This window comes from Meles meles, chromosome 6 (genome assembly GCF_922984935.1).
Source record: "Meles meles chromosome 6, mMelMel3.1 paternal haplotype, whole genome shotgun sequence".
NCBI classification, from domain to species: domain Eukaryota; kingdom Metazoa; phylum Chordata; class Mammalia; order Carnivora; family Mustelidae; genus Meles; species Meles meles.
The window spans coordinates 65,352,663-65,378,258 of NC_060071.1; the positions used below are offsets into that span (position 1 = coordinate 65,352,663).

Genomic DNA, 25,596 nt, shown 5'->3' on the forward strand with positions numbered 1-25,596 from the left:
GTGGCCTGTCATGTTGAGAAGAATACTCTAGGGGCCAAGGTCTGAAGCAGGGAGAACACATGGGAATGATAGTCCAAGTGGGAGGTAACAGCAGCCTGAGCTCAGTGGGGTGTTGCTGAATGTTCACAGGCTCTCCCTGGGGACAAAAAAAAAGAGCCCTGATTTGTAGCATTTGCTGATTTCCACGGTGTAAGTACTCCCACTGTGGTGATTTCAGGCTCCCAGTATGCCATCCCTGAATGAGGAGGTGGGAAGGCAAGAGCACTGTCCGCTGTCGTGAGCCCGTGGAAGCCGGCTCAGGCACCCTGCTGCTTGAACTTGGGTGTTCAGCCGCCAGTGTGTTCTCGGGGGGCATTCAGCTTTATCTCCATTTTCTACAGTAGATGGAAGCTGTATCACCTTTTTGGAAGGAGGGGATATGGAGGTTATGATGGGGAGAGAGTCCATTTATAATTTCCATCATGCTGGGCCCTTTCAAAATAAGCCTAGATGTTGGAGGCCTCACAGGAGCTTTGGACTCTCTCAGATCCTTTGAAAGTGGAATTCAGCCCAAAACCTCCCTGCAAACAGGAAACTGGTTTGAGTTAGAACATAAAATAAAAACCAGCTGATGCCCCTGAATGTTTTTCCCTTGCTCCTCCCACTCCGCAGAGCCAAAGGAAACTGCCTTTTTTTTGTCTTTGGATAGTTGTTCAGAAAGTCAGAAAAAGCCAAAAACCATAAATCCTTTGAAAATAAGCCAAGTTCGGAGCCCAGGCAAACTTCTGCCCATGGGGTTTCCTAGCCCGGATGTCTGTCCCACCGCCAAGAGTCCTAGGAGGAAACACAAAAGTTGCCAGACATCAGAGCCTGGAACCCAGGCCCAGCAAGGAAAAGGTGGTCTGCAGCAGTTTCTCAAACTGGAGCTTCCAGCCCATTTGTAGGCCATGAAATCAATACCGTGGGCCGTGACCAGTATCATTTTTTTAATGAAATAGAATGTGATAGAAAATCAAGTATATCACATGCGATCAGGGAAGTATTGTTCTGTGAAACTTTTATTTCAGTTTTCTGCACACGCACACATGTACATGGATCTATATACTAGGTCAAGATAGAAACTTATAAACTGTCTTGCTTACTGCGGGTCATGGTCAAAAACGTTTGGTGAACACTGGCCTTAAAGGTAGGAGTAACTGACATCTCCCTCCTGCTTTCGCTTGCTGTTGAAAAGCCCAAGCTATGAGAATGAATCTTTTATGGAACTGTATCATCTGTCCCCAAAACACCTACCCAGACTCCTAGCAGAGGGAAGGAGAGCTGAGAACAGGCAGGCTGGTCTGATTCTTTGGGACCAAAGCCGAAGCATTAAGTGAGAGATTGATGCAAATTTGAATCCAAAGGACTTACCTGAAATGATTTGCTGGAAGGGAATAGGACTTGAGCAGCCTTTTAGCTCACTGCTCCTGATTCTGTGACCTTTCCCATCTATGTGGGTGATGCTAGCCTTGGGTTCCTCTTTCTCTTTCTCTCCTGTCTGCAGCAGGCAGTTGGTGCAACAGGAACGTTCCCAAGTGCCCTCCCTCTGGGATAGCTGGAGATCACAATGCCAGGATGGGGAGTGGTGCACTGAGCTGAGCTTCCCACCAGACTTCCCCGGGGGTGTTTTGTGCTCCCTACCCAGTGTACCTGGTGCTCAGACCTTTCAGCAAGATCACTGGGTGCCAAGGCATTACACAGTGAAGAAAAAGTGAGGAAGAGGCATAAGTTAGGGCAAACTCTCAAGAACACAGGTACAGTTAGTTTATCCCACACTAGGCTTAGTGGCTCAGGTAGGCCCCACGGTTACTGGCAAGTCTGGTGCTTGCCAGGGGGCTGTGGGTTGGCCGTGGGACTAACCTGCCTCTGTCAGTGAGTAGACACAAGTTGGAATTGTAGTCCACACCCCCCAGGGAGCTCAGAAGAACTCTTGGGGGCTTTCCTGAGGAATAGGTTTTAACTATCATGTCCCGGGGGCTTATTTTGGTCTTTGGCCACCAAAGGGCATTTCTTTCTAACCTAATTCAAGCTAAAATGGTCCTTGGAGATAAGAATTTAAACCGGCCCTCTAGAAGGACTTTGAATTCTCTAGCTGGAACAGTAAGAGAGGAGAGATCCTAACCATCCTACCTGAATCTGGGTTTTCCTTCCCTATTTTTTTTAAATTAAAAAATAATTTTATTTATTTGTCAGAAAGAGAGGCAGGCAGAGGGAGAAGCAGGCTTCTTGAGGCTTCCCTGAGCAGGGAATGTGATGTGGGACTCAGTCTCAGGACCCTGGGATCATGACCTGAGCCGAAGGCAAGTGCTTAACCCACTGAGCCACCAGGCATCCCGTTTGGGTTTCCCCTCTAGAAACTGGCCTGGACTAGCAGTAGACCACCCTGCTACAGACTTGGATACTCCTGAAGTGTTTCTGATTCACATCACCCTCCTAGGGCCTCCAAGACTCTTAGCAGAGTACACTGTAGCCTATTTACATGACCTTTCTTCATTCAGATGCCTCTTTCTCTGAGCCAACAGAGAGACCGAGGACATCTCTGAGCAGGGCCAGTGCAGGGATAGAGGGCGGCCCTCTATCAAGCAAGATGTTCTATCGCAGACAGTGAGGTGGAATGAGAAGAGGTTCCAGGGCATTCTGAATCTCTCATGGGATCATCTAGCAGAAAAGCCAGTGAGCTAATTTGAGGTTAGTTCAGTGTATGCCCTAGGGCTGCGTCCAGTGTTGGGTAACAATATGGTTGGTGAGAGTGATGGTGAATGTCGCATGTGGCCATGTCCTCAGAATCTCTGAGCACTTTACACATGTTTCCCTTCCATCTCTGTGGGAGTGGGGCTTAATAATAATAATTAGAGTACTCTGAGCATCTGTGCTTGGCAAAACACAGCATCAAGTCATGTTTCTGTCTCCTAGGCTCATACTCTGTATGAACTGGTGGATGTTTGGGGTGGGTAGAGTTCCCTGGTGGAGGGGAGGAACGTGATGGGATGCAAAGATCAGAGATATTATGAGTCACCTAATTAATACCTCACATTCCTCTGACTCTTGGTAGATCAGAGCAGCCTTTCTTTCATGCCTGCCAAGGCACGAAGATCAGTGACTTCTCCTGACTCTCGGAGACCTAAGAGGCCAGTCTGGGGACCCTAGGCTTTATCTTGTAAACGGAGACTTCCCTCGATCTGGGGGAATGCTTTTTCCTCTGTGGCTATGAGCTGAGCTTTAATTCTTCATTTTCTTTCCCAGGGTCCCCACAGATTGAGCCCTGTTAAAACCGTGCGACGTACACTGGCTTTTCCCCCGTGTGACCAAGGGGCGTGTGGCCTGGACAGACCCTGGAGAAGTCAGTAGCCGTAGTCTCCTGAAGAAAGTAGTCAGTGTTTGCTAGGTGGTCGTGTGTACCTTCAGCATTTCCTTCCCAACCCCGCTCCGTATGTCACTTCTCTGTCTTGCTCTGACAGGTGACCTTGGAGAAGGTGCTTGGAGTAACAGTGTCTGGAGGCAGAGGACTTGCCTGTGACCCTCGATCCGGTTTAGTTGCCTACCCAGCAGGGTAAGTACATTGGAAGAAGGCTTACTGCATGGGAGTTTATAACCATGCTAAACCAGTTGGGGTGGGCAAGGATTTTTTGGTTTCCTCTGGGAGATCTGTCCAGGTGAATGTTTTGGCACCTTTTCTGTAAAGGAGATACAGGGCCAGGTCAAGGCTCTTTGTGGAATGTTGTCCTTGTTGCCATCTGCCCAGTACACAGAGGGTCACACTTGATATTACACACAGTTCCCATCACCATCTTTAATATCTACCTTCTAGTCACTTTTTCATGTACCACACAGTTTGCCCATTTAAAATGTACAGTTCCGGGGCGCCTGGGTGGCTCAGTGGGTTAAGCCGCTGCCTTCGGCTCGGGTCATGATCTCGGGATCCTGGGATCGAGTCCCGCGTCGGGCTCTCTGCTCGGCGGAGAGCCTGCTTCCCTTCCTCTCTCTCTGCCTGCCTCTCTTGTGATTTCTCTCTGTCAAATAAATAAAAAATCGAAAAAAAAAAATAATAAAATGTACAGTTCCGTGTTTGGTGCCACCATCACCACAGTTCATCTTCAGACATTTTTGTCACTCCAGAAGAGAAACCCCATACCCATTAGCAGTTTAGTCCCCACTCTCCCCCAACCCCAAGAACCCCAGCCCCAGGCAACCACTAATGTACTTCCCGTCTCTATAGATTTATCTGTTCTGGACATTTCCTATAAGTGGAATCATTCCATTGAAGTAGAATATCTGGCCTTCTGTGAGGCTTTTTCCCCTGAGCATCATGTTTTTAATGTTCATACATGTCATGTCGGGTATCAGTACTTTGTTTCTTTTTATGGCCGGAGAACAGTCCATTATGTGGATGTCCCACACTTCCTCTGATCATCAGTTGATGGGCTTTGGGGTTGTTTCCACTTTCCAGCTACTTTTAGGAAAAATACCAGGTGCCTGGGTGGCTCAGTTGGTTAAGCATCTGCCTTCGGGTCAGGACATGAGCCCAGGGTCCTGGGATCGAGTCCCATGTCAGGCTCCCTGCTCAGCGGGGAGTCTGCTTCTCCCACTGCCTCTGCCCTTCCCCACCGCTTGTGCTTTCACTCTCTCTCCCTCAGATAAGTAAATAAAATTAAAAAAAAAAAAAAAAGGAAAATACTGCTTTGAACGTTTGCCGACTCTCATCACTTGGAGAGATGTCAGTGCCATGGAAGAAAAGCAGGGTTTCTGGGGCTGGTGTTCCTCTGTCCCTTGCTGCCTTTTCACTCCTCTGCTCCTGCAGATGAGAAACCCCTCAGCCACAGTTTCTTTAGGCTCTTGCAAAAGTGTTTCCTCGGAAGGCTTGGTGCCCTTGCTGCTTCTGGTTCTCTCTGTCAACCTCCGTACCTTGCTGCTGGGCATGGGAGCCCAGAAATGGGAAGGCCATCCTGCTCCACCTGTCCTCCCCCACCATCCGCTCAGGAGTGCCCACTTTCCCGGTGTGAGTTCTACAGTGACTCTTGTAGTTTTTGTAACAGTATATGATTTTTCTTAGTTTGATCATCCCATCCAAAATCTGCCTTTGTCAACAACTTGTTTTGTGCCAGGCCCTTTGCTAAGCACTTTGTAAGGAATGATTTCATTTACTACCCAGAGCAACCCTGGATATTGAGGTTGGTACTACTATTATCCCATTTATAGCAGAAGCTAAGATAAAGAGAGGTTAAGCAGCTTGCTCCAGGTCACACAGCTGGTGAGTGTCTATAGTGGCATTTCAACCCTAGTAGTCTGACTACAAAGCTCTCAATCTCAAAATGGTGTGGGGTCGGGGAAGACCTGACTTCCTGCTTATTTTTTTAAAAGCTGCATCTTGTGTAGCTGCCTACCTGCCACACGATTGAGAAGAGCCCAATTTCTCGGCATCTCAGTCTATGCCAGGGAAACTTCTGGCCCTGGGTTCTGGGGCCAGTGCCTCTCCTGATCGGCCCTTTGGCATCTGATGTCTGTGGTGGAGGTGCTGTGAGAGCTGCACCAGCTTTTCTCTGCGGAGGCTGGGCTGGCCTCCTTCTCCCCTTCCAGAAGCAAGCTGATGAATAACCTCTGTTGCTGGATACCCTGTGCAGCCGGCCTCAGGGGAATTCCACTCGTGCCTCCCTCTGCCTGGGAAAGCTGGGTTCCTTCTTGTTGGAGTTTAGGCTGGGGCTGGATTTGAGATGGGCAGGAAAAACCTGGGCTGCTGCTTGGTCTGTGTTGAGCCCAGTGTGCCTGCCCTAGGGATTGTGGAGCTGTGCTCCCTACCTCTTCCCCCCATGCCCCTGACCCCAGGCCTGGTGCTAAAGGATGTGTGGTTCTGTGTGTGATCAGGGCCCATGCTGGCACATGTGTCTGGGAGTCCAGATGGTATATGGAAGCTTTGTATCTAGTAGGTTCCCTCAGGGTGCTTGGCTTGGGTGAGCCCTGGCCGGCGACATGATCTACTCCGTGAGCTTTTGATTTCCTAGGACTTCCAAGTTCTCTCTTTCAAATGCCCCTTTTTTCGGAGTATTTTCATTTTGCTCTGTGCTGGAGGTCCCTATTGTGCTTCTTGAGGTGTCTGGGGGCCCCCAAAGTCTCTGTGAGGCAAGCGGGCTCTTTCCCTCTCTTCTTCTCTTCCGATCTGAGGATCCTAACCCCACCCCCACTCTCTAGTTCCTACTGTGCTTGTTGCTCTAGGAGTGGCTCAGGTATCCTAGAAACAAGAAGAAAAACAAAGCTCAGAAAAGTCTCCCTGAGGCCTAGAGGCAAATATCAAACCAAAACAAAGTTTTCTGAAAGGAAATGAAACCGCTCCAAGAGGGTGGGGTAGCGGGAGGTGGGGGGGTTGTGTGTCAAGGCAGAGGTGGGTGACTTCTCTGGGCAGAGACCCCTCAGTTTTAGTGACTCCTGCGTCTCTTCTCCAGAGCTCCCCCTTTGCTGTTCTCTCCGCAGAAAAGCCTACCCCTCACCTGTCACACTTGGAGTCCCCCCGCTCCAGGAGGCCAGGTGGTCCCCAGATAGCCTCTTGGAGGGACTCAGTTTAGTTGCACATCCATAATCGACTTGGGTCCCTCCCGTGTTGGCTTGGTAGAGGGCTCAGGTGCTGTGGAGCCCGGCGTGGCCCCCAATGCCATGGTGGGGCCCGTCAGTTCTGAGAGTGAGCTTCTCTTGACCCCCAGTGCCATAGTCTGGGGCCTGGGCTGGGAGAATGCTCTGGGCAGAGCCCTCACTGGAGTGAGAGGAGCCCTCTCCAGCAGCCTGGAGGACACCTCTTGGTTGCCTCTGCTAGGGAGGAGGAAGGCAAACCCAGATTTCCTGAGAAGGCCTTACCGTTTACTCAGCCCATCTTGGAAGTCACGCTGAGGTTCCCCCAGTTCCAAAGCACTGGACAAGGTGTGAAACCACAGTCTCTCGACCTGAACAGTGTTCTAATGACATCTGAGCTAAGGGCGTGTGGAATTAGCTTCTGATTATCTATGGGCAAGCCCTGTGTGACCGTTTGCCAGGGAGTGCATGGGACTGTTGAGACACCAGGTGGGCCTGAGAGAGGACGCCTGGGCTTCGTGCCCTGGTGGATGGGAGTCGTGTGTAGGCGTTCTCACAAGCCTTGGCCCCCTCGGGGCCTGTCTTCTGGTCACTCTGCGGGCCTCACAACTGACTCTGAGCCCCCTTAGGTCTTCCCCAAGTGGCTTGGTCCTAGATGCCTTCATTCATTTTTGGTCACCAGCTGTTGTCGAAAGCTACTCTGGGCCAGGCACTATTCCCGGCACAGGGTGTACGGCAGCAGGGCAGGAAGCGTGGCTGTGTTTTGTGGGGTTTAGGTTCAAGGAGGGCAGGCATGCCATAAGCGTGTAAGACCATAAATGAGCAAGATGACGTCAGAGATGAAAGTGTTCTGAGAAAGTAAAACCAAGTGACGGAGAGGAGGGTAAGTGGCTAGTTGGCAGGGCTGGGGCTGGGGAGGGGGCTGCTTTAGGAGTGGGTGGTTAAGACTCAGGGGGAGGTCATGTTCAGCTGACGTCTGAATGACCAGGAGGAACGAACTCCCAGTGGTCCAGGTGGCAGAAGCCGCAGGGACAAAAGTGCCAGGGAGAGGAGGAACTGGGTACCTGTTTGAAGGGCTGAGCGGTGGCCGTGGTGGCTAGAGCGTAATGGGTGGGAGGACGGGGGCCCAGACATTGCATTTTGGCAGGGCCCGTAAGTCTTAGAGTCCACAGAGATTCCCATTTTGTTCCAGAAGGAACTGAGAAGTGCTGCCCAGCTCTCCACTGATACCCATGGTACTCTGTCTTCTCTCCTGTTTTTTGTTGGTTTATTTGTTTTAAGATTTTACTTATTTCTTTGACAGAGACAATGAGAGAGGGAACACAAGCAGGAGGAGTGGGGGAGAGAAAGCAGGGGGAGTGGGGGAGAGAAAGCAGGCTTCCTGCCACCAGGAAGCCCAATGTGGGGCTCCATCCTAGGACCCCAGGATCATGACCCGAGTCAAAGGCAGATGCTTAACTATTGGAGCCACCCAGGCGCCCCATTCTCTCCTGTTTTTGAGGAGTGACTCATAAAATGCCCCAGAAACAGAGATGCCTGTAGGGCCCGTGACCTGGCCTCAGAGGATCACTTATTTGGAAGGTCCCAGATGGCAGGCATTTAAAGAGGACGGCAACCAAAGATGCCTTTGGAAACATCCTAGACTCATTGTCTCTTAGAATAATTAAAGCTACATGGTTCCGCTTTTGGGAGTGAATCCAGAGGGATGGTTTATAATTCCACACCTGGGTGAGGTTCCGGATGAGTCATTAGTGTCCAACAAGTCGTGTCTGGGATGCCACAGCGGGGACTCCCGTAGTTAACAACTGACCCCCCGGATCTCACTGTCCTTGTTAATGGTGGGCCAGAGTCCCCCTCAGGAAAATGGCCAAGAGCACTGTGCTGGTCACCGTGCACACTGTCTTCTTCAGTCCCTGCCACGGTTCTGTGAGGTAGATATTACTCTTCCTGTTCTACAGTTTTATAACTGAGATGCAGAGAAGTTAAGGAATGCGCCCAAGATCACACAGTATGCTAGCACACAGGTCTGCCTTGCCCCAGTTTTCTCGTTCCTTCCATCATCACACTGCCCTCAAGTGTCCATGAGTCCGAAAAGCCTGAGGTAGGGGAGAACCCCATACCTGACCTAGGGCCGTAGTTCTCAGTTCTGCTCATCAGGGGGTTCCTTGGCTTTGAGATCTGGTGGCTAGTGACTTAGTAGATTATTCCCTCCATCACAGATATTTATTGAGTGACTGCCTCTCTTCTAGGCCCTGGAGATGTAAACAAAACGGATACAAGTACCACCGGCACAGGGCTGGTAGTCTAGTGGTAAAGACAGATCTCCCTCCCCCAAAGTGAACTTCACAGAATATAAAATATGTGCTTTAGAAAAAGTATAAGCAATGAACAGTGAAAGGGAATAGGGAATGGGGGTAGGGCATGGGGTTGTAATGTCAAATCGTGCTGGAGGGTGACATTTGAGCAAGGCTTGAAGGACCTCTTGTCCCCATGTGAGTCACCTTCTGTTTTCACCTGGTCTAAAAGGAGAACGGCTAAGGCACAGGGTCTCCACTCGAACCTCCTGTGTCTTGCTCCCTATTTGTGCTGCTGTGTCATTGCTCATCCCACGCTTCTTTTGTTTCTGCCTTCTGGGGGATGGAGAGTGGTAGGAGGCAGATCCTGTGAGAATGCCAGGCTCTTGGTGATGGCGGCAGGCCTGGACCTGTCCGGGGAAGGGGCGTGTTAAGGGCTTGGCCCTTCCTGGTTCAGAGGAGCTCCTGGGCAGTGGGCCCAGCACCTGGTGCTGGTGTTCCACCACGTGACTCCCAGGCCGAGGCCCCGGGGGACAGAGACCTCACTGTCTCCCTGCACCCACAGCCTGGGGTTCTGAATTACGGGACTCAGCCGGTTCGGCCAGCCTAGCCCTTGTGGTGGTTTGCGGCCAGCAGTGCTGTAAGGGCACACGTGCAGATGCCTGCCTGCTGTCCTGGGCGAGGTCAAGGGCCCAGGAGGCCAAGGCGGAGGGCCAAAGACTGATGCAGGCTGCACCCCGCCCTCGTCTCCCTGTAGACTGGGGAGCTTGCTCAGGGTCACAGAAGACTGATGTGACTCCCACATCAGTGTCGTTGAGCTCTCTTCTCTTGGGAGGACCTCAGCCAGTGGGGCACAGTGGGAACCTTGAATATCTGTGCCAAGTTCTACCCTCCCTTTGGCACCTGCATTACTCTCCCCACAAGTGGAGCTGTGACCAGGGGTTGGTCTCTTTCTTCCTCTTCCTCTCTGTTGGGAGGTTTCCATATCTGAATAATTAAAAGTAAAAATTACAGCTTAGGGGTCTATCTCTGTGTGTTCCTCTCCTTTGTACATTTCTCTCCTTTGTGTAACTCCTCCATGCCATGCCTGAGAACTTTCCAGGCTATGCTGGGGGGTGGGGGGGAGACAGTGTGGGAGAAGGGAAGGGTTGCCTCACAGCTGGTCATCTCCTTCTATCTATGCTGTATTTTTACACACACACACACACACACACACTGTTCTCCTTCCTCCTCCCCCCATATAGCTGCACTTATCAGGAGGAGGAAACAAGGTGCTGTGGTCCAGCAAGACTCAGAGCGAGTGTGGGGTGATTTGGACAGTTGTTGTTGTTGTTTTTTTTTTTTAAAGATTTTATTTATTTATTTGACAGATAGAGATCACAAGTAGCCAGAGAGGCAGGCATAGGGGGAGGGGGAAGCAGGCTCCCCGCAGAGCAGAGAGCCTGACTCAGGGCTCGATCCCAGGACCCCGGGATCATGACCCAAGCCGAAGGCAGAGGCCCAACCCACTGAGCCACCCAGGCGCCCGTGGACAGTGTTTTAAGCAGCCTGATGCATCGCCCTTGGAAAGTCACGACGCTGCTTTGGGATGACGGGCTTAAAGGAATACTCACAAGCGTATCATAGAGCCCTCAACACCTACTTTTCCTGGATTTGGAGTGCGGCCGACTGGAATATGTGTGGGGCTGGGGTGAGTCAGAGCAGCTCTCAGCGGAAGCCCTTTGCCATGGTTTTTGTGGAGCTGATGAGAAAGCTGGGTAACCTGTAACCGCTCACGCTGGAAGTCACTGCTGGAGAGATGAGCCTGCAGAGACGGGCCTTCTCAGTAGATCGACCCAGATACCAAGAAAGTTAGAAAACATGGTGGCAAGCGGGGTGTGTGTGTGTCTGTGTGTGTGTGTGTGTGTGATTTTTCCTACACTGACTAAAGTATATATTTTTTTAATATTTTATTTATTTGTTTGACAGACAGAGATCACAAGTAGGCAGAGATGCAGGTAGAGAGAGAGGGGGAAGCAGGCTCCCTGCTGAGCAGAGAGCCCGATGCGTGCGGGGCTGGATCCCAGGACCCTGGGATCTTGACCCGAGCCGAAGGCAGAGGCTTTAAAAACCCACTGAGCAGTGGATTAAGCCGCTGCCTTTGGCTCAGGTCATGATCTCAGGGTCCGGGGATCGAGCCCCGCATCGGGCTCTCTGCTCTGCAGGGAGACTGCTTCCTCCTCTCTCTCTGCCTGCCTCTCTGCCTACTTGTGATCTCTCTCTCTGTCAAATAAATAAATAAATAAAAAATCTTTAAAAAAAAAAAAAAACCCACTGAGCCACCCAGGTGCCCCTGAATAAAGTATTATAAAATTTTAATATCTAAATTTATGAACTCGTAACTGTAACTGCTGTAGTTTTCATCTGCCCTGTTCTGATTTCCAGAAACCTATGGCCCAATCCTTTTCCCCTCAAAGTGCTCCAGTCAGCTTTCCCTTCTTCTCACAGGCTCCCAGCCAGGCACCCTGCACACATTAGGTCAGCTGCTGCACACATTAGGTCAGCTGCATTTCATGTCTCTCATCTCCAACTTCACTTTCCTCAATTCACTCCACTCCAGATCCCTGAGAGCACTGCTTCTGGAATCCTGACTCTCTCTGTGGCTTTAGCTGAGTGGCCTTGACCCAGTTACCTCGCTGCTCTCGGTTCTTGGTTCTATGATCTTGGTTCTCCGTCTCTGAAGTGGGGATAATTATACTAAGAGTCACAAGCTTGCTGTAAGGATTAGCTAAAACCAGACATCAAGGCTGCTTGGCAGAGTGCCTGCTACCTAGACAGTGCTTACAAATGGTAACTCTTGTTACTGAACCCCACTGTGTGCAGAGCTGAGGACGGCTTACTAAAGGAACCGGAAGCCTTCATGTTCGGGGTGCACTGAGACTCTTGTGTGGTGCTTTGTAACTTAGCCAGGAGATGGCACTTCTGTTTCCTTCCATGCCTCTGCACTGCTGCCCTAGACATTTGAGGGGGTTTCTCTCTCCACATTTCCCCCATCCCTTTCTTGCCACCTTCCAATCTTGTCATGCCTTCAGTGAATGGAGATGCGGCTATTTTCTTTCCCCAAGCTTAATCAAGCTCTCCTTTCCTGGCTGCCTTCCCAGAACAAAAAAAATAAAGCCTCCTTTGAAGTTTTTACCATTGCCGAGATCCTAACAGGACTTCCCTCCATTCTTCCAGAGGAAGAACCTGACATAGTCCCTTAACACCTCGTTGCCCACCGCCAGGAGCCCCCTTGCAGCTTCCTTTCCATGCTTAAAGAGTAGTAATTTAAGGGGCACCTGGGTGGCTCAGTGGGTTAAGCCTCTGCCTTAGGCTCAGGTCATGATCCCAGGGTCCTGGGATCGAGCCCCGCATCGGGCTTTCTACTGGGCAGGGAGCCTGCTTCCCCCTCTCTCTCTGCCTGCCTCTCTGCATACTTGTGATCTCTGTCTGTCAAATAAATAAATAAAATCTTTAAAAAAAAAAAGAGTAGTAATTCAAGAATTGCCATTTGTTTGGCTCCTACTATGTGTCAGAAAAAAATAATTTAATCTTCACAGAAGCCCTGTGAGCTAGATCTGAGTGTCCATCCTTTATTACAGAGAAGTCGACATGCTTGTGCCTTACTCAGGGTCGCAGAGTTGTTCATGGTGGAACAAGGGCTCAGACCCTGGTCTCTGCCTCCAAAGCCCATAGCATCCCGATCGCCCCATCTCTACCTCTGAGAATCCAGATGTCCTCAGTCCCTCCGTCCATAGAAGACAGGCAGGGCGTGGAGAAGGGAGGGCTGGGCCTACTGATGCCGCACAGGACCAAGCTAGTGGACCAAGGGAGGCGCTCTCCTGTTCACATCCTTCTTGAACAACTGCAGTGGGCCAGCCTCTGCTGGGCCCAGGAGACTATTCTCGTGAAAGGCACAGTCTGGTGGGAGAGCCTTCAAAAATAATGGAAAATTACAGCTGTGATAAATGTTACAAGATTGATACGCCGTGCTTGCTATGAGAGCATCTGCTGAGGCCATTTGAACTGAGATCTGAAAGGGGACTAAAGAGGAACTAATTGGAAAAGGGAGAGAAGAATGTTCTAGATAAGGGAAATAGTTCTGCAAAGGAGCATGGGAGATCAAAAAGAGTGAAAGGATGACGTTGGAGCAGGGTTCAGGGTGAAGCTGGAGGGTGGGTTGGGGTCATACAGCCCAGGGCCTTCATGGGTACTTGAGGGAGTTTGGTTTTGGAAGCCCCAGGGCTCGAGGCAATTTGGTTTTGGAAGCCCCAGGGCTCATCTTCCAGGAGTGTTGTGATCAGATCAGATATGCCTGTGTGTTTGATGTAAAGTACAATGGAAGCAGGAGGCCTGGGAGGCCTGGCTCTATTCTTTCTGGGGCCTTTCTGAGCCTAGGCCTCCTCATCTCAAAGTTCTGGAGGGTTGGACTCGATGATTTTAAAGTCACCTAGCACATTGCATTTAATTCCTTCCATCCTTCCTTCCAGCTCTAAGGTTCTTTGAGTCTGTCTGTTTGGAGGAATTAGGCTCCCTGTACCCCGGACTGCCCCTAACAGAAGCTGGGCAATGTGTGTATGTGTGTGTGTGTGGTGTGTTTGGGAACAGGGAAGGAGAGTGATGGGGCCCAGGGTTCCCAAGGCCATCTAACTTTTGTCGTATGTGTAAGGGAAGCAGGAGACTAGAAGTTGGTGAGAGAAAGGAGATGAGAAAGGGGAACAAGGAAAGATGAGCAGACGGAGAGTGAAGGAGAGAGGAAACTGAGGGCAGATCTGGGGAGGGCTTAGAGGAGGAGATGTGACTGAGGAATTCTAAGGCTGTTTGTTGCCCAGCTTAGCACTTCTGGGCATACCTAGTGTGCCTCAGAGATGCCTGGGTCCCCAGAGATCACCTGTGGAATGTGCGTATTGAAATGTCCGTGGAGCTAAGTGCTCACCAGCAGCTGTACTTGCCTTTGCTTCAAGCTCTAGCAGGCACTGGGCTTCCCATTAAACAAAGCTGGTCTGGGGATGCCACTCTCTGCCCATTCTGTCCCCATCCCCTGACCTGGCGTAGCAGGCCCCACGCTTGCTCCTGTCAGCTACCTACAGTACTAATGAAATGAGGCAGAAGGGGCAATGGGCCCAGGCCTGCTGACAGCCACTGAGCCTATGGGAAAGCACTGCCCCGCCACAGCTTTGGGCTCCCTGCTTTGATTCCTACTGCCCGGCCTCCTCCTGGAACTGCCTCTGGAAAGGCGGTCTGAGCCTGATCCTGTCCACCCATGCTGCCTGGTTGGAGAGGGTCCTCCCACCCTTCTCTGCTCTGATTGTCTTCTCGCAGTCTGGAGGACCCTTCTCAGGCTTGCTGGGGCCAGGGATTCTCAGGGTGGGCCCAGGAGTTCCAAGGCACTGAACAGGCCTCCCCAGGCCCTCTTGGGCTCTCTCTGCCCAAGAGTCTCGCTGAGATTCCAGTCTCACTGAGCCTCCCACCCCCTGCCTCATCTGAGGCACAGAGGTTGTGGGGTGGGCTCCTGCCAGGTACACATGTGGGCACACCCAGGAGAGGCCGAACCCCTCCTTGGAGCACAAACACTTGTCAGACACATGGCTCCAAGCCTGTGAACTGGGCTGCACACCCGTGGCCATCTTTGCTCAAATCACACAGACTCTTCCTTCCTGCACCTCTTCCTGGGCTGTGGGCAAGGGCCGTGGGGAGGCGTGAGCCCTCGCTGCCCTTTGTGGGTATGACCAGAGATGTTGCTGGTGCTTAGGGACCTGGCGGGATAGGCTTCTAGGGAGCCTTCGTGCTCACGGGGCTACAGAGATAGGTCCTGGTGAATGGGAAAGGGAAGTCAGAAAACTGGGTTGCCAGAAAGCCGTCAGTTGCCCTCGGTGGCAAGCAGAGGGTCCCTCTGCACTCTCTCTAGGCAGCTCCCGGTGCTGAGTGACTGGAATTTCCAGGTAGCCTGGATGCTCCTGGGAGAGCTGTGGTCTGGGGCTAAGTCTCTTGTCTCACTCATCTCCCCAGGTGTGTGGTCGTGCTGTTCAATCCCCGGAAACACAAACAGCACCACATCCTCAACAGTTCCAGGTAAATGGGTCTGTGCCTCGGGAGGACCTCCTTTTCCGGGGAGCTGTGAGAAAGGCACTACTTGGGGCATTGTGGCTCTGCAGTCTGGGGCCTTCTCAGGCCCCAGGACCAGAGAGTGAAATGACACATGGAGGTTGGCGTCTGCTGGTCTTGCCTTTTGAGGGGACTCTGTGGGAGCTGGGCTTAGGCCAGGTGGTCAGTGCGCCTCTGAGGCCCCCTTTTGCCCTGCAGGAAAACCATCACTGCGCTCGCCTTCTCTCCCGATGGCAAGTACTTGGTCACCGGAGAGGTGAGTGAGAGAAGGGGGCTGCAGTCCTCTGGGTGTAGGGGGGTGGCGTAGCCTCAGCAGAGGGCTCCAGTCCTAGGCCTGGTGAGGGCCACTGCCTCTCTGGCTTCTTGAACAGATGCTAAACCCTAGTTTTTGCTCTACCTGAGAAAACAATAGTTCTTAAGCTTTAGTGAGCTCCAGAATTGCCTGGATTGCTTGGTGAAACGCACATGGCCAGGCCTCCCAGGATTTCCGATTCTATAGGTCTGAGATGGGACCCCAAAACCTGCATTTCTTACAAGTTCCCACTGGTTGATTCTGCCCATTTAGGAAGCAGGCTTTAAAACCACGGTCTTGAAATGTTCCTGGTCCCTGGAGGCCCCCTGCTGGGCACATAGGGAATGCCTCTGCTTTCTCAGGTTTGCCGGGAGCCCCTCTGGGGAGCCCCAATAGGCCTGAGTGAGAGCAGTTCTCAACCCTGCAGGCCCATCAGAATCACTAGAGGAATTTCGAGCAAACACACAGGTGCACACTCGGATACAGAGATGTGGAACAAAATCTGGGGTCGTCTTCTCCTGGATAATCATTATGGTCCTGAGATAGAGATCATGTTTTTTTGTTTCGGTTTTTGTTTTGTTTTGGTTTTTACCCTTGGCCCCATACAGCACTCTGCTCCTGACTCTCGGCCAAGGGTCATTAGGGAGATTGTACGTAGTCGTTGGGGAGGCAAGGGCCCCCACTCTGAAAGGCTCGGGGAAGCTGCATGCCTTGGCCCTCACTTCCGGTTCTTGCCACCCTGCAGAGTGGGCACATGCCTGCCGTGCGTGTCTGGGACGTGGCGGAGCAGAGCCAGGTGGCGGAGCTGCAGGAGCATAAGTACGGGGTGGCTTGTGTGGCCTTCTCCCCCAGCGCCAAGTACATCGTCTCTGTGGGCTACCAGCATGACATGATCGTCAACGTCTGGGCCTGGAAGGTGAGTGGACTGGCTGGGGTGGCTTGACAGCCTCACGATGGGGGGTCACAGGCCAGTTGGGGATCCAGGACACAGCTGATGGGAGCCCCTTCCCCCCACTCTGCTGATCTCAGTCTTGTTCTAGAAAAGAGCCTGAAGCACAGAAAAGCACCTGTGTAGCCAAGTGTGCTGGTAAAAAGGGGCTAGTTTTATGTCTCTAGGGGGACCTCCCAAGGAAATGAATCTCTTTCACTTCTCCAGAAAGAAATTCTTCTCTCTCCCTTCTTTTTCTGACCAAAAAATCTTGGAAAGGAACATTTTTAAAAGTACACAGCCTATCCAACCCTTCTGCCATCCTCCGAGCCTCTTCTTCTTAGCCCCAAGGGGCAGAATTTTGATTCTTCCTTTGGCTTTCCCTCCAGAAAAACATTGTGGTGGCCTCCAACAAGGTGTCCAGTCGGGTGACAGCAGTGTCCTTCTCGGAAGATTGCAGCTACTTCGTCACTGCAGGCAACCGGCACATCAAATTCTGGTACCTTGATGACAGTAAGACCTCAAAGGTGAGCCAGTGCGGCTGGAAGTAGCCCCAGGGCCAGAGCCTGCTCAGCCCTCCCCAGGAGACCCTGTTCCACATGGGCCCCCCTCCACTCACTCAGATGCTGTACAGGAGTTCTGGGTGAGCCAGATGCTATCTGGGCTGAGGGAGCATCTCAAAGAGCAAGCGGGGGGGGGGGGGGGGGGGCTTGCTCCTTTTCCTCCCTCCCCTCAGGGCCTCGTGTGCCGGGACAGGCTCCAGGGTGGATGGGCGGCAAGAGTGCTGTGTCTCCACAGGTGAATGCCACCGTGCCTCTGCTGGGTCGCTCAGGGCTGCTGGGGGAGCTGCGCAACAACCTGTTCACCGACGTGGCCTGTGGCCGAGGGAAGAAGGCTGACAGCACCTTCTGCATCACGTCCTCAGGGTTGCTGTGCGAGTTCAGCGACAGGAGGCTTTTGGATAAGTGGGTGGAACTGAGAGTAAGCACCTCCGGCCATGGGTCTATGGGTCGGGGCTGGCCGCCCAGGGGTCAGGTCAGGGGAGATCGGATGCCTCTGGCTCCATAAGCAGGGGCTTAAGCCCTCAGGCGTTTAGGAGGGGACCACAGGAGAGAAGAGCTTGCGGGGAGCCCCAGCATGGCCTAGTTCCAGCCCACGGAGATCTGTATAACTCCCTCCTCTCTGCTTTCTCTTCCCGCCTTTCTTTCCCCTGCTTTCCTCTTCTGCTCAGAATACAGACAGCTTCACAGTAAGTGGGGCCTAGACCCTCCTGTCTTTCTCATGCTGTTTCTTTTCCCTCTGCTGGGCTTTTCCTTACTTTGTCCTCTTGGCCAAAACCTCTTGGGCCTTAGAAGGGTCCCTGGCTCCCATCCCCCAATTGCACGTGGTTGCGGGCCTGCTGGCCACCTGCTGCTGGAGGGAGGGGCATCTCGAGCCAGCAGCTGAGGGGCTCAGGCCGGAGCAGCCTCTGCCTTGGCTGCTCTCGGCAGGCGACTGTGGTGGAGGGGTTGGGCTGGGGACCCTTGCTGACCCGAGCCCCTCTGCCTGCAGACCACTGTGGCCCATTGTATCTCTGTGAGCCAAGACTACATCTTCTGTGGCTGTGCCGATGGCACCGTGCGCCTGTTCAACCCCTCTAACCTGCACTTCCTCAGCACGCTGCCCCGGCCCCATGCCCTGGGGACTGACATTGCCAGCGTCACTGAGGCCAGGTGAGCTACCGAGGGGTGGGGGCTGCCTCTGCTCAGAGCCTCCCTCTGGGCCCAGCCTTCCCTGGCTGTGGGAAGAGTGTGTCTGCCCCAGTGATTGCCAGGAACACCTCTGCAGACCTACAGATTTGGGTTTCCTGATACCGGTGGCCACAGAGTAGACCGTACACCGTGGGAAAGTGGGGAGTGTCTCAGTAAGGGGGGGTTAGGCGGGGCTTTCCTATAAGATTTGGGCTTGTAGTAGAGGATTTTAGGGATGGTTCAAGGGATTGAAGGTTTGCTCTGGTTAGATGCCATCAGAAAGTAGGGGCAGTTGCACAGTTGGGCATCTTCATAATTTTAATCTCAAAGGTGGAAGGGAAGGTAGGGGGCAAAAGCTGTAATGGGTGAAGAAGCAGCAGCCAGTTGCCACAGACGGGGACCGGGAACGTTTGGTCATGTTTGTGGTTTGTGCCGTGCTGTGCGCTTATCTGTGTTCTTGGACATGTTATGAGGGGTCTTGTTTTGTTCCACTCCATCACGGCCGCGGAGTTCCCTTGTCAGACTGTGGGTTGTGTTCCTTACGAGAACTTGATGGTCCAGCAGCGCGTGCCAGGTCAGCTCCCCGCTGACCACTATGAGACGCTGCTTTTTCCTTTTCTTAAGCAGCTCCCCCCTGCAGTTCTGAAGAGGCTCACTCTGCTGCTTCCTTTGTGGTTTGGCTTCGGTTTTCATTCTTTCCAGTCCTCATTTCATCAGCTCCCCACTCACGCTTTGCCCTGTCTTCTTCCCCACAGTCGCCTCTTCTCTGGGGTGGCCAACGCCAAGTATCCAGACACCATTGCTTTGACCTTTGATCCTACGAATCAGTGGCTGTCTTGTGTATACAATGACCACAGCATTTACGTTTGGGATGTGAGGGACCCCAAGAAAGTAGGCAAGGTGTACTCGGCTCTCTATCATTCCTCCTGCGTCTGGAGTGTGGAGGTATGTGGGCTGGGCTGGCCTGGGATGGACCAGGTTTGCTGGGGTACCGTTGTGAGGCGGGAAGTGGGGATCCCTGAGTATAAAGTTATACTCCTGCTGCCTCCTTGTTTCTCCGGCAACATCCCTGTGTATCCCCATATCTTCAGATGGGTCCCGAGGACTGAGCTTGAATTTTAGTGCTTCTAAAGCTCAGGCTTCTTCCCTTGTACCCCTGTCTGACCTTAGCTTTGCCTCATCCTGGGCTGGGTGATCTTGGACAAGACCTTGGCTGAACTTGGCTGAACCGCAGTTTCCTGAGCTGTAAATTGAGGCACCTGATTAATCTTGTCCTAAGAATTAAATGAAACAGTATAAATGGGAGACATGGAAGAGGGCCTGGAACGTAGTAGGAGCTCGTTAAGGTGTTTGCCCTTAGCGATTACAGAGAGTATCCAGTAGCGGCAGCTTGCTTCCTATGTGACAAAGACGGCGCTAAGTCCTTCCAGCGTTCTCTCTTTAATCTCATTCCTGTCCATCTCCTCGGGCAGGGAAAGGGCTGCCCCCTAACCAGAGATCTGACTCTGTTCCCTCTGCCCCTCAGGTCTACCCTGAAGTGAAGGACAGTAACCAGGCCTGCCTGCCCCCAAGTTCCTTTATCACTTGTTCCTCGGACAATACCATCCGGCTGTGGAACACAGAGAGCTCCGGGGTGCACGGCTCCACCCTGCACCGAAACATCCTCAGCAATGTGAGCCCCGAGGCCATAGGGCACCTGCTCCCCGCTCAGTGCCCCCCCCCCACCTCAGGCTTCACGCCTCCCTCTCAGGATCCGGGTCCCCAGATTTGCATCTTCCGGCTCAGATTCGGCCGGGCTCCTTGAGCCAGGGGTTTATCTTGTCCAGCATTCCTCTCCGCTTGCAGCTGTACGGGGTCAGGCCTGCCTTACCCATCTCCCCTTCTGACCTGCTCCACTAGGACCTCATTAAGATCATCTATGTGGATGGAAACACTCAGGCCCTGCTGGACACGGAGCTGCCTGGAGGAGACAAGGCTGATGGGTCCCTGATGGACCCCCGTGTGGGCATCCGCTCTGTGTGTATCAGCCCCAATGGACAGCATCTAGCCTCTGGGGACCGTGTAGGCACGCTTAGGTAATGCCAGGCTGGGAGTGGTACCAACGGCCTCCTGCAGCGCAGGCTTTGGTGGGGGGGTAGGTTTAGGTCCCAAAGGACAGAGCTTGAGAAAAATGGGCGCAAAAAGATTGGGGAACAAGGTGTCTGTATACATGGGGAAAGGTAGTAAATTTACAAGGAATAAACCCAGCCGAAACCATCCTGACCAAGTGATTAAGCCTACCAGCCTCATAACAGCATCACGAAGCCTGTGATAGGTGCACTAAGAAGCCACAGAGAGTGGTTTCGGTGGTCTTCTGGCCAAAAATGCGTAAATTCAGTCCGATTGTGGGAAAACAGCAGGCAGACTCAAATCGAGGTACAGAGGACAGAGTAATGAGTACTCTTCTAAAGAGTACAGGGGAGTAATCGGTGCTCCTCAAAATCATTAAGGTCATGAAAGATAAGGAAATACTGAAGAACTGTCACCTACTACAGGAGACTAAGGAGAAGTAACAGCTAAGTACAATTTGGACTCTCGCGAGGATCCTGGATCCAGAAAAAAAGACATTGTGGGAAAGCTGGTGAAATTAAACTAAAATCTTGAATTAGCAGTATTGTACCAATGTAGATTTCCCGGTTCTGGCATTTGAGCTGTCATTAACATGGGAAATTGCTGTGCTCATCGCCACTTTTCTCTAAGCCTCAAAGTTCAAAAATAAATAAAAATTTGATTTTAGAAACAGGCCCCAGGGGGAAGATATAGCAGAGAATGGAGGGTGAGTCTTTCCTCCTGTAGCCCGGTAGTGACGTCCTCCCTCTCCTCTTTGCAGGGTGCACGAGCTGCAGTCCCTAAGCGAGATGCTGAAGGTGGAGGCCCATGACTCAGAGATCCTCTGCCTGGAGTACTCCAAGCCGGACACGGGTAGAACTCCATTCCTGCTCTGTGGTTCACTGGCTTAGGGTTATGGGGCTCAGTTCCTGCGGGCCTTCCGCCGGGCCCAGATAGGGGCCTGCTCTGGGCACGCACGGGCTGATGGAGTTCTTTGAACCCCAGGTCTGAAGCTGCTGGCATCAGCGAGCCGGGACCGGCTTATCCACGTCCTAGATGCTGGCCGCGAGTACAGCCTGCAGCAGACATTGGACGAGCACTCCTCCTCCATCACCGCCGTCAAGTTTGCAGGTGGGGGCAGGCAGTTGGGACACATCTTAACCACCTACCACCAACATCCTCCACCCCCACCCCGACTGCCAGCAGCCTCCTGGCTCTGTGAGAGGGGTGTGCCCATCACAGGGGTGTGTTGGACAGCAGCTGGGAGGCCGGGGGCCACACGGGAAGGCTGATGGAAATGTAGACTCTATGTCTAGGGGACCCTGAGCCAACCAGTTGGCTGGGGATGGAGAGCACGGAAAGCTTAGGTTTGGAGGGAAGGATTATGATTTAATTGGTCATCTGGGTTGTGTACAGAGCTTGGTAGTGGGCCAGTAGAGGAAGGGCTGGCCCCTTGTGGTGAGAGCAGTGGGAATAGTGATCCCCCATCTTCCGTAGCCAGCGATGGGCAAGTCCGCATGATCAGCTGTGGAGCAGACAAGAGCATTTACTTCCGCACGGCACAGAAGGTGAGGGTCTGGGGCTTCCTGGACTGGGGCTGGGGTGGGGGGCTCCTACTCTGCCCCAGCTGAGGTTGTAAGAGGTGAGGGGAGGTGAAAGCAAGGCTTTCCGGGCCTGGTGGGGCCACGTGCTCTACCCCTGCAGTCTGGAGACGGAGTCCAGTTTACACGGACACACCACGTGGTACGGAAGACGACCCTCTATGACATGGATGTGGAGCCCAGCTGGAAGTACACGGCCATCGGCTGCCAGGACCGAAATATTCGGTGGGCATGTCCTTTTCAAACCGTCTGACCGCATTCCTTCAAGCCCGGGGGCAGGGGGTCAGCTCTTGGCAGCTCCCTCCCTACTTCTATCTTTTTGTCCAGGGCCTTGTGCCCCCTTGAGCCTAGAGAATGAGCACTTCACTGTACCAAGGAGGCAGGAGTTGGTGTTGGGGCATGGCTCCCAGTGAGGACATGGCTGGGACCGAATGCTGGGGGACCCCGCCACCCGGGTGTGCTTGATCACAGCCTCCTCCTCATGTGAACAAGAGCGTCTTTCTTTCTTTCTTTCTTTCTTTTTTAAAGATTTTATTTATTTATTTGTTCAGACAGAGATCACAAGTAGGCAGAGAGGCAGGCAGAGAGAGTTGGGGGGGAAACAGGCTCCACGCTAAGCAGAGAGCCCGATGCGGGGCTTGATCCCAGGACCCTGGGATCATGACCTGAGCCGAAGGCAGAGGCTTTAACCCACTGAGCCACCCAGGTGCCCCAAGAACATGTTTCTTTTCAGGATCTTTAACATCAGCAGTGGGAAGCAGAAGAAGCTGTTTAAAGGGTCACAGGGTGAGGATGGCACTCTGATTAAGGTAAGGCCTTGCCCAGGAGGATTGGCCTTAGGCCACAGAAAGGGAAGCCCTTGGGTACCAGGTGGAAAGGGACTGGCGCCTCCCTTGTTCTCTGCCAGCTGTGTGTCCCGCTCCTCAGGTGCAGACAGACCCCTCAGGGATCTACATCGCCACCAGCTGTTCTGACAAGAACCTCTCCATTTTTGACTTCTCCTCAGGCGAGTGTGTGGCCACCATGTTCGGCCACTCAGGTGAGCGGTGCCCCAGTACTCTACTGCTGGAACTTTACTCTTTCTTCCTTTAGTTTCTTAGGACCTAGCAGAGCTGCCTGCCCCTCGCTTCCAACCAACATCCACCTCCACTGTTGGGGCAGAAGCTTGGCCAGGACTTTCGGGTGGCTCACAGGCCATATTCTTTGTTCCTCACAGAGATTGTCACTGGAATGAAGTTTAGTAATGACTGCAAACATCTCATCTCAGTGTCGGGGGACAGGTGAGTAGGAGCCAGCTTCCCTGAGACACAGAATTTTCCTCTGTGACACACACACGCTGCCCCTTCCTCTCTCTTCATATCAGGGATGTCTCTGGGAAGTAGGGCTGAGCAGGGGTATTTCTTGGCTGGGCCTGATGTGGCACTAGAGGGTGGCTTTGGCCCTCCTGCCAGCCCATGGAGAAGGGGAACTAGTGTCCTACCTTACCTCTCCCTCACCCAACTCTGGCTCTACCCAGCTGTATATTTGTATGGCGCCTGAGCTCTGAGATGACCATCAGCATGAGGCAGCGTCTGGCTGAGCTGCGCCAGCGTCAGCGAGGGGGCAAGCAACAAGGGCCGTCTTCTCCCCAGAGGGCTGCAGGACCCAACCGGTGAGAACAGAGTGTGGATACGGGCTATCAGAGTGTGGGTGGGCATCCGGACTGCTCGCTGTTTCAGTGCTCCTCCTTTTTGCTCTGGACCCGCCTTTCACCTGTACCTCCTGACTCCTGGATCCCCCAACACCTGTTTCATACCTGAAGACCCATGAACACTGGCCTCTTCCTGCATTGAATCTCCTCTTCCCGTGACCTTCCTTGTCTTGGACTCAGGCACGAGGCCCCATCGATGCTGTCTCCTGGACCAGCTCTGTCATCAGACAGTGACAAGGAGGGAGAAGATGAGGGCACCGAAGAAGAAGAGCTTCCAGCTCTGCCCATCCTTGCCAAGGGTACCAAGAAGGAGCCAGGTGTGTGGAAGTCTGGAGGAGGGCGAGACAGGCAGCAGTTGACACAGTGGCTAGATGTGCCCTTTCTGGGACGGGAGGTGAGAGCAGGGTGAGCTGAGAAGGCCAGAGCATCACTGTGGCCACACAGTGGGGTGAGCTGGTGCGGGGGCGGGGCTCTGGGTGGGTGGGCGGGCAGGAGACACTCTCTCTGACCCCCTGTCTCTGTCTAGCCTCGGTGCCTGGCCCCGCCCTGCCCCGAAGCCTGTCCCATTGGGAGATGAGTCGGGTGAGTCACCATCATTAAAAATGCCCTTCCAAGGTTCCCAGCGGTGGAGGGAGGTGAAGGCAGAGCTCTCTGAGCCTGCCCACGTGCTGTACCCCTTGTGTCCCAGGAAGGGCCTCGTGGGAGGGTTTGAGCAGCTCGGCTGATCCCAGGTTGGGGGTGGTGAAGCCCACGGGTCTCCTTCCTGCAGGCCAGGTTGGGTGGCCTGCAAGGTGTAGTCACCACTAGAAGAATTGCTGTAGTAGTTTAGCTTCCTTGGGGGCCGGCGGGGAAGTGTAAAGAAAGAACAGGTTAAGGTGGGCAGTAGACAAGGGTTGTCTGAGCCAAAGAGTTAGAGCTGAAGTTCAAGGGGTGCCTGGTGGCCCAGTTGGTTATGCATCTGACTCTTGGTTTCAGCTTAGGTCATAATCTCAGTGTCGTGGGACCCTGCTTAGGGTTCCATGCTCAGAGGACAATTTGCTTGTCCCTCTTCTTTCTCTTCTGCACTCCCCTTGTGTCCATGTGCCTGTGCGGTAGCTCACATGTGGGGCCCTGCTTAGGGTTCCATGCTCAGAGGACAATTTGCTTGTCCCTCTTCTTTCTCTTCTGCACTCCCCTTGTGTCCATGTGCCTGTGCGGTAGCTCACTCTCTCTAATAAATAAATAATGTTTAAAATAAAAGAAGAAGAACGTTAAGTTCAAGAACCTTAAAGGGTCAAAGAGTAGGCATCTGGAGGAACTGTAGTTCTGAAGACTCCAGGTTAGGAGGTAAGCGCAGAACTTCCAGAGCAGTTAGTTAGAGGGACAGGGCGGTGGGAGGACCAGTAACTGGGTGGCTACTTCAGCCAGAAGGAAGGTCAAGGCTTTCTGAGTCAGCCCCATGGCAGCCCCACCCTCACTTGTGCCGTGTCAAGACTTCAGATGGCAGCACCGTCACTGTCAGGAGCAGCTTCTTGGAATATGGTGGCGCGGTGCCGTCAGGGCCTTCTGACCAGGCCAGGGGCTCAGGGCTGGACTCTTGGGTTTGTCCTTGGTGTTCTGAATGGACCTCAGAGTAAGGGACTTTTTAGAGATGACCAGCTCCGAGGGGTCCGTGAGACCAGTTGAAGGCTGAGACTAGAAGGTCTCAGACAGGATGTAGAGTGAAACTAAGAGCATGAACTCTGGAGACAGACCACTCGAGTTGTAAACAGCAGGCAGGCCCCTAACTGTCCGCAGGACTCGATAAGTCATTCAAGCCTACTGTACTTCAGTTTTCCCACCTATAAAAATGGGGATAATGATAATACTTACTCTCTAGGGTTGCTGTGGGGATTAAGGGAGTGGGTACAGGTACATAAAACGCATGGCACACAATGAGTGATATCTGAGTGTTTGCTGATACTGCTGTCTGGTGGTTGTGACCCCCTCCCCAACCCCTGCCTCACACCAGGCGCAGGAGACGGCGGAGTTCCTGGCCCCAGCCCCTGCAGCCAACCAAGGACCCAGGAGAAGGAGCCGCTGGGCCCAGCCAGGTGTGGAGCTGAGTGTCCGCTCCATGCTGGACCTGCGGCAGCTGGAGACGCTGGCCCCGAGCCCTCGCGGTGCTAGCCAAGATTTGCTGGCCATGACCCCATCCTGCCCTGGCAAGCATGGTCAGCAGGCCCCTGAGACCTCACGTGCTAACCAGGTGAGCCAGCTTTCTCCCAGCAACCTAGAGATCGCCAAGCAGTCTTAACC

General features: G+C 53.0%; 1 protein-coding gene across 3 annotated transcripts in view; it reads left to right on the top strand.

Moving 5' to 3' along the window:
- MAPKBP1 (mitogen-activated protein kinase binding protein 1) overlaps nucleotides 1-25,596 on the top strand; it is a 52,047-nt gene that overhangs the window by 20,169 nt on the left and 6,282 nt on the right. For 2 of the 3 annotated variants that reach the window (XM_046007139.1, XM_046007137.1), the window contains 22 exons: nucleotides 3,477-3,568; nucleotides 14,895-14,957; nucleotides 15,189-15,246; nucleotides 16,028-16,198; nucleotides 16,600-16,737; nucleotides 17,009-17,191; nucleotides 17,442-17,459; nucleotides 17,762-17,922; nucleotides 18,696-18,885; nucleotides 19,466-19,612; nucleotides 19,840-20,015; nucleotides 20,810-20,901; nucleotides 21,034-21,159; nucleotides 21,526-21,596; nucleotides 21,733-21,854; nucleotides 22,363-22,438; nucleotides 22,557-22,668; nucleotides 22,846-22,909; nucleotides 23,146-23,280; nucleotides 23,500-23,636; nucleotides 23,846-23,901; nucleotides 25,310-25,546. In XM_046007139.1, the coding sequence (XP_045863095.1) occupies nucleotides 3,477-3,568; nucleotides 14,895-14,957; nucleotides 15,189-15,246; nucleotides 16,028-16,198; nucleotides 16,600-16,737; nucleotides 17,009-17,191; nucleotides 17,442-17,459; nucleotides 17,762-17,922; nucleotides 18,696-18,885; nucleotides 19,466-19,612; nucleotides 19,840-20,015; nucleotides 20,810-20,901; nucleotides 21,034-21,159; nucleotides 21,526-21,596; nucleotides 21,733-21,854; nucleotides 22,363-22,438; nucleotides 22,557-22,668; nucleotides 22,846-22,909; nucleotides 23,146-23,280; nucleotides 23,500-23,636; nucleotides 23,846-23,901; nucleotides 25,310-25,546 (2,625 nt within the window). The remainder of the gene's footprint in view (nucleotides 1-3,476; nucleotides 3,569-14,894; nucleotides 14,958-15,188; nucleotides 15,247-16,027; nucleotides 16,199-16,599; nucleotides 16,738-17,008; nucleotides 17,192-17,441; nucleotides 17,460-17,761; nucleotides 17,923-18,695; nucleotides 18,886-19,465; nucleotides 19,613-19,839; nucleotides 20,016-20,809; nucleotides 20,902-21,033; nucleotides 21,160-21,525; nucleotides 21,597-21,732; nucleotides 21,855-22,362; nucleotides 22,439-22,556; nucleotides 22,669-22,845; nucleotides 22,910-23,145; nucleotides 23,281-23,499; nucleotides 23,637-23,845; nucleotides 23,902-25,309; nucleotides 25,547-25,596) is intronic. The other variant, XM_046007138.1, reaches the window with a different exon arrangement.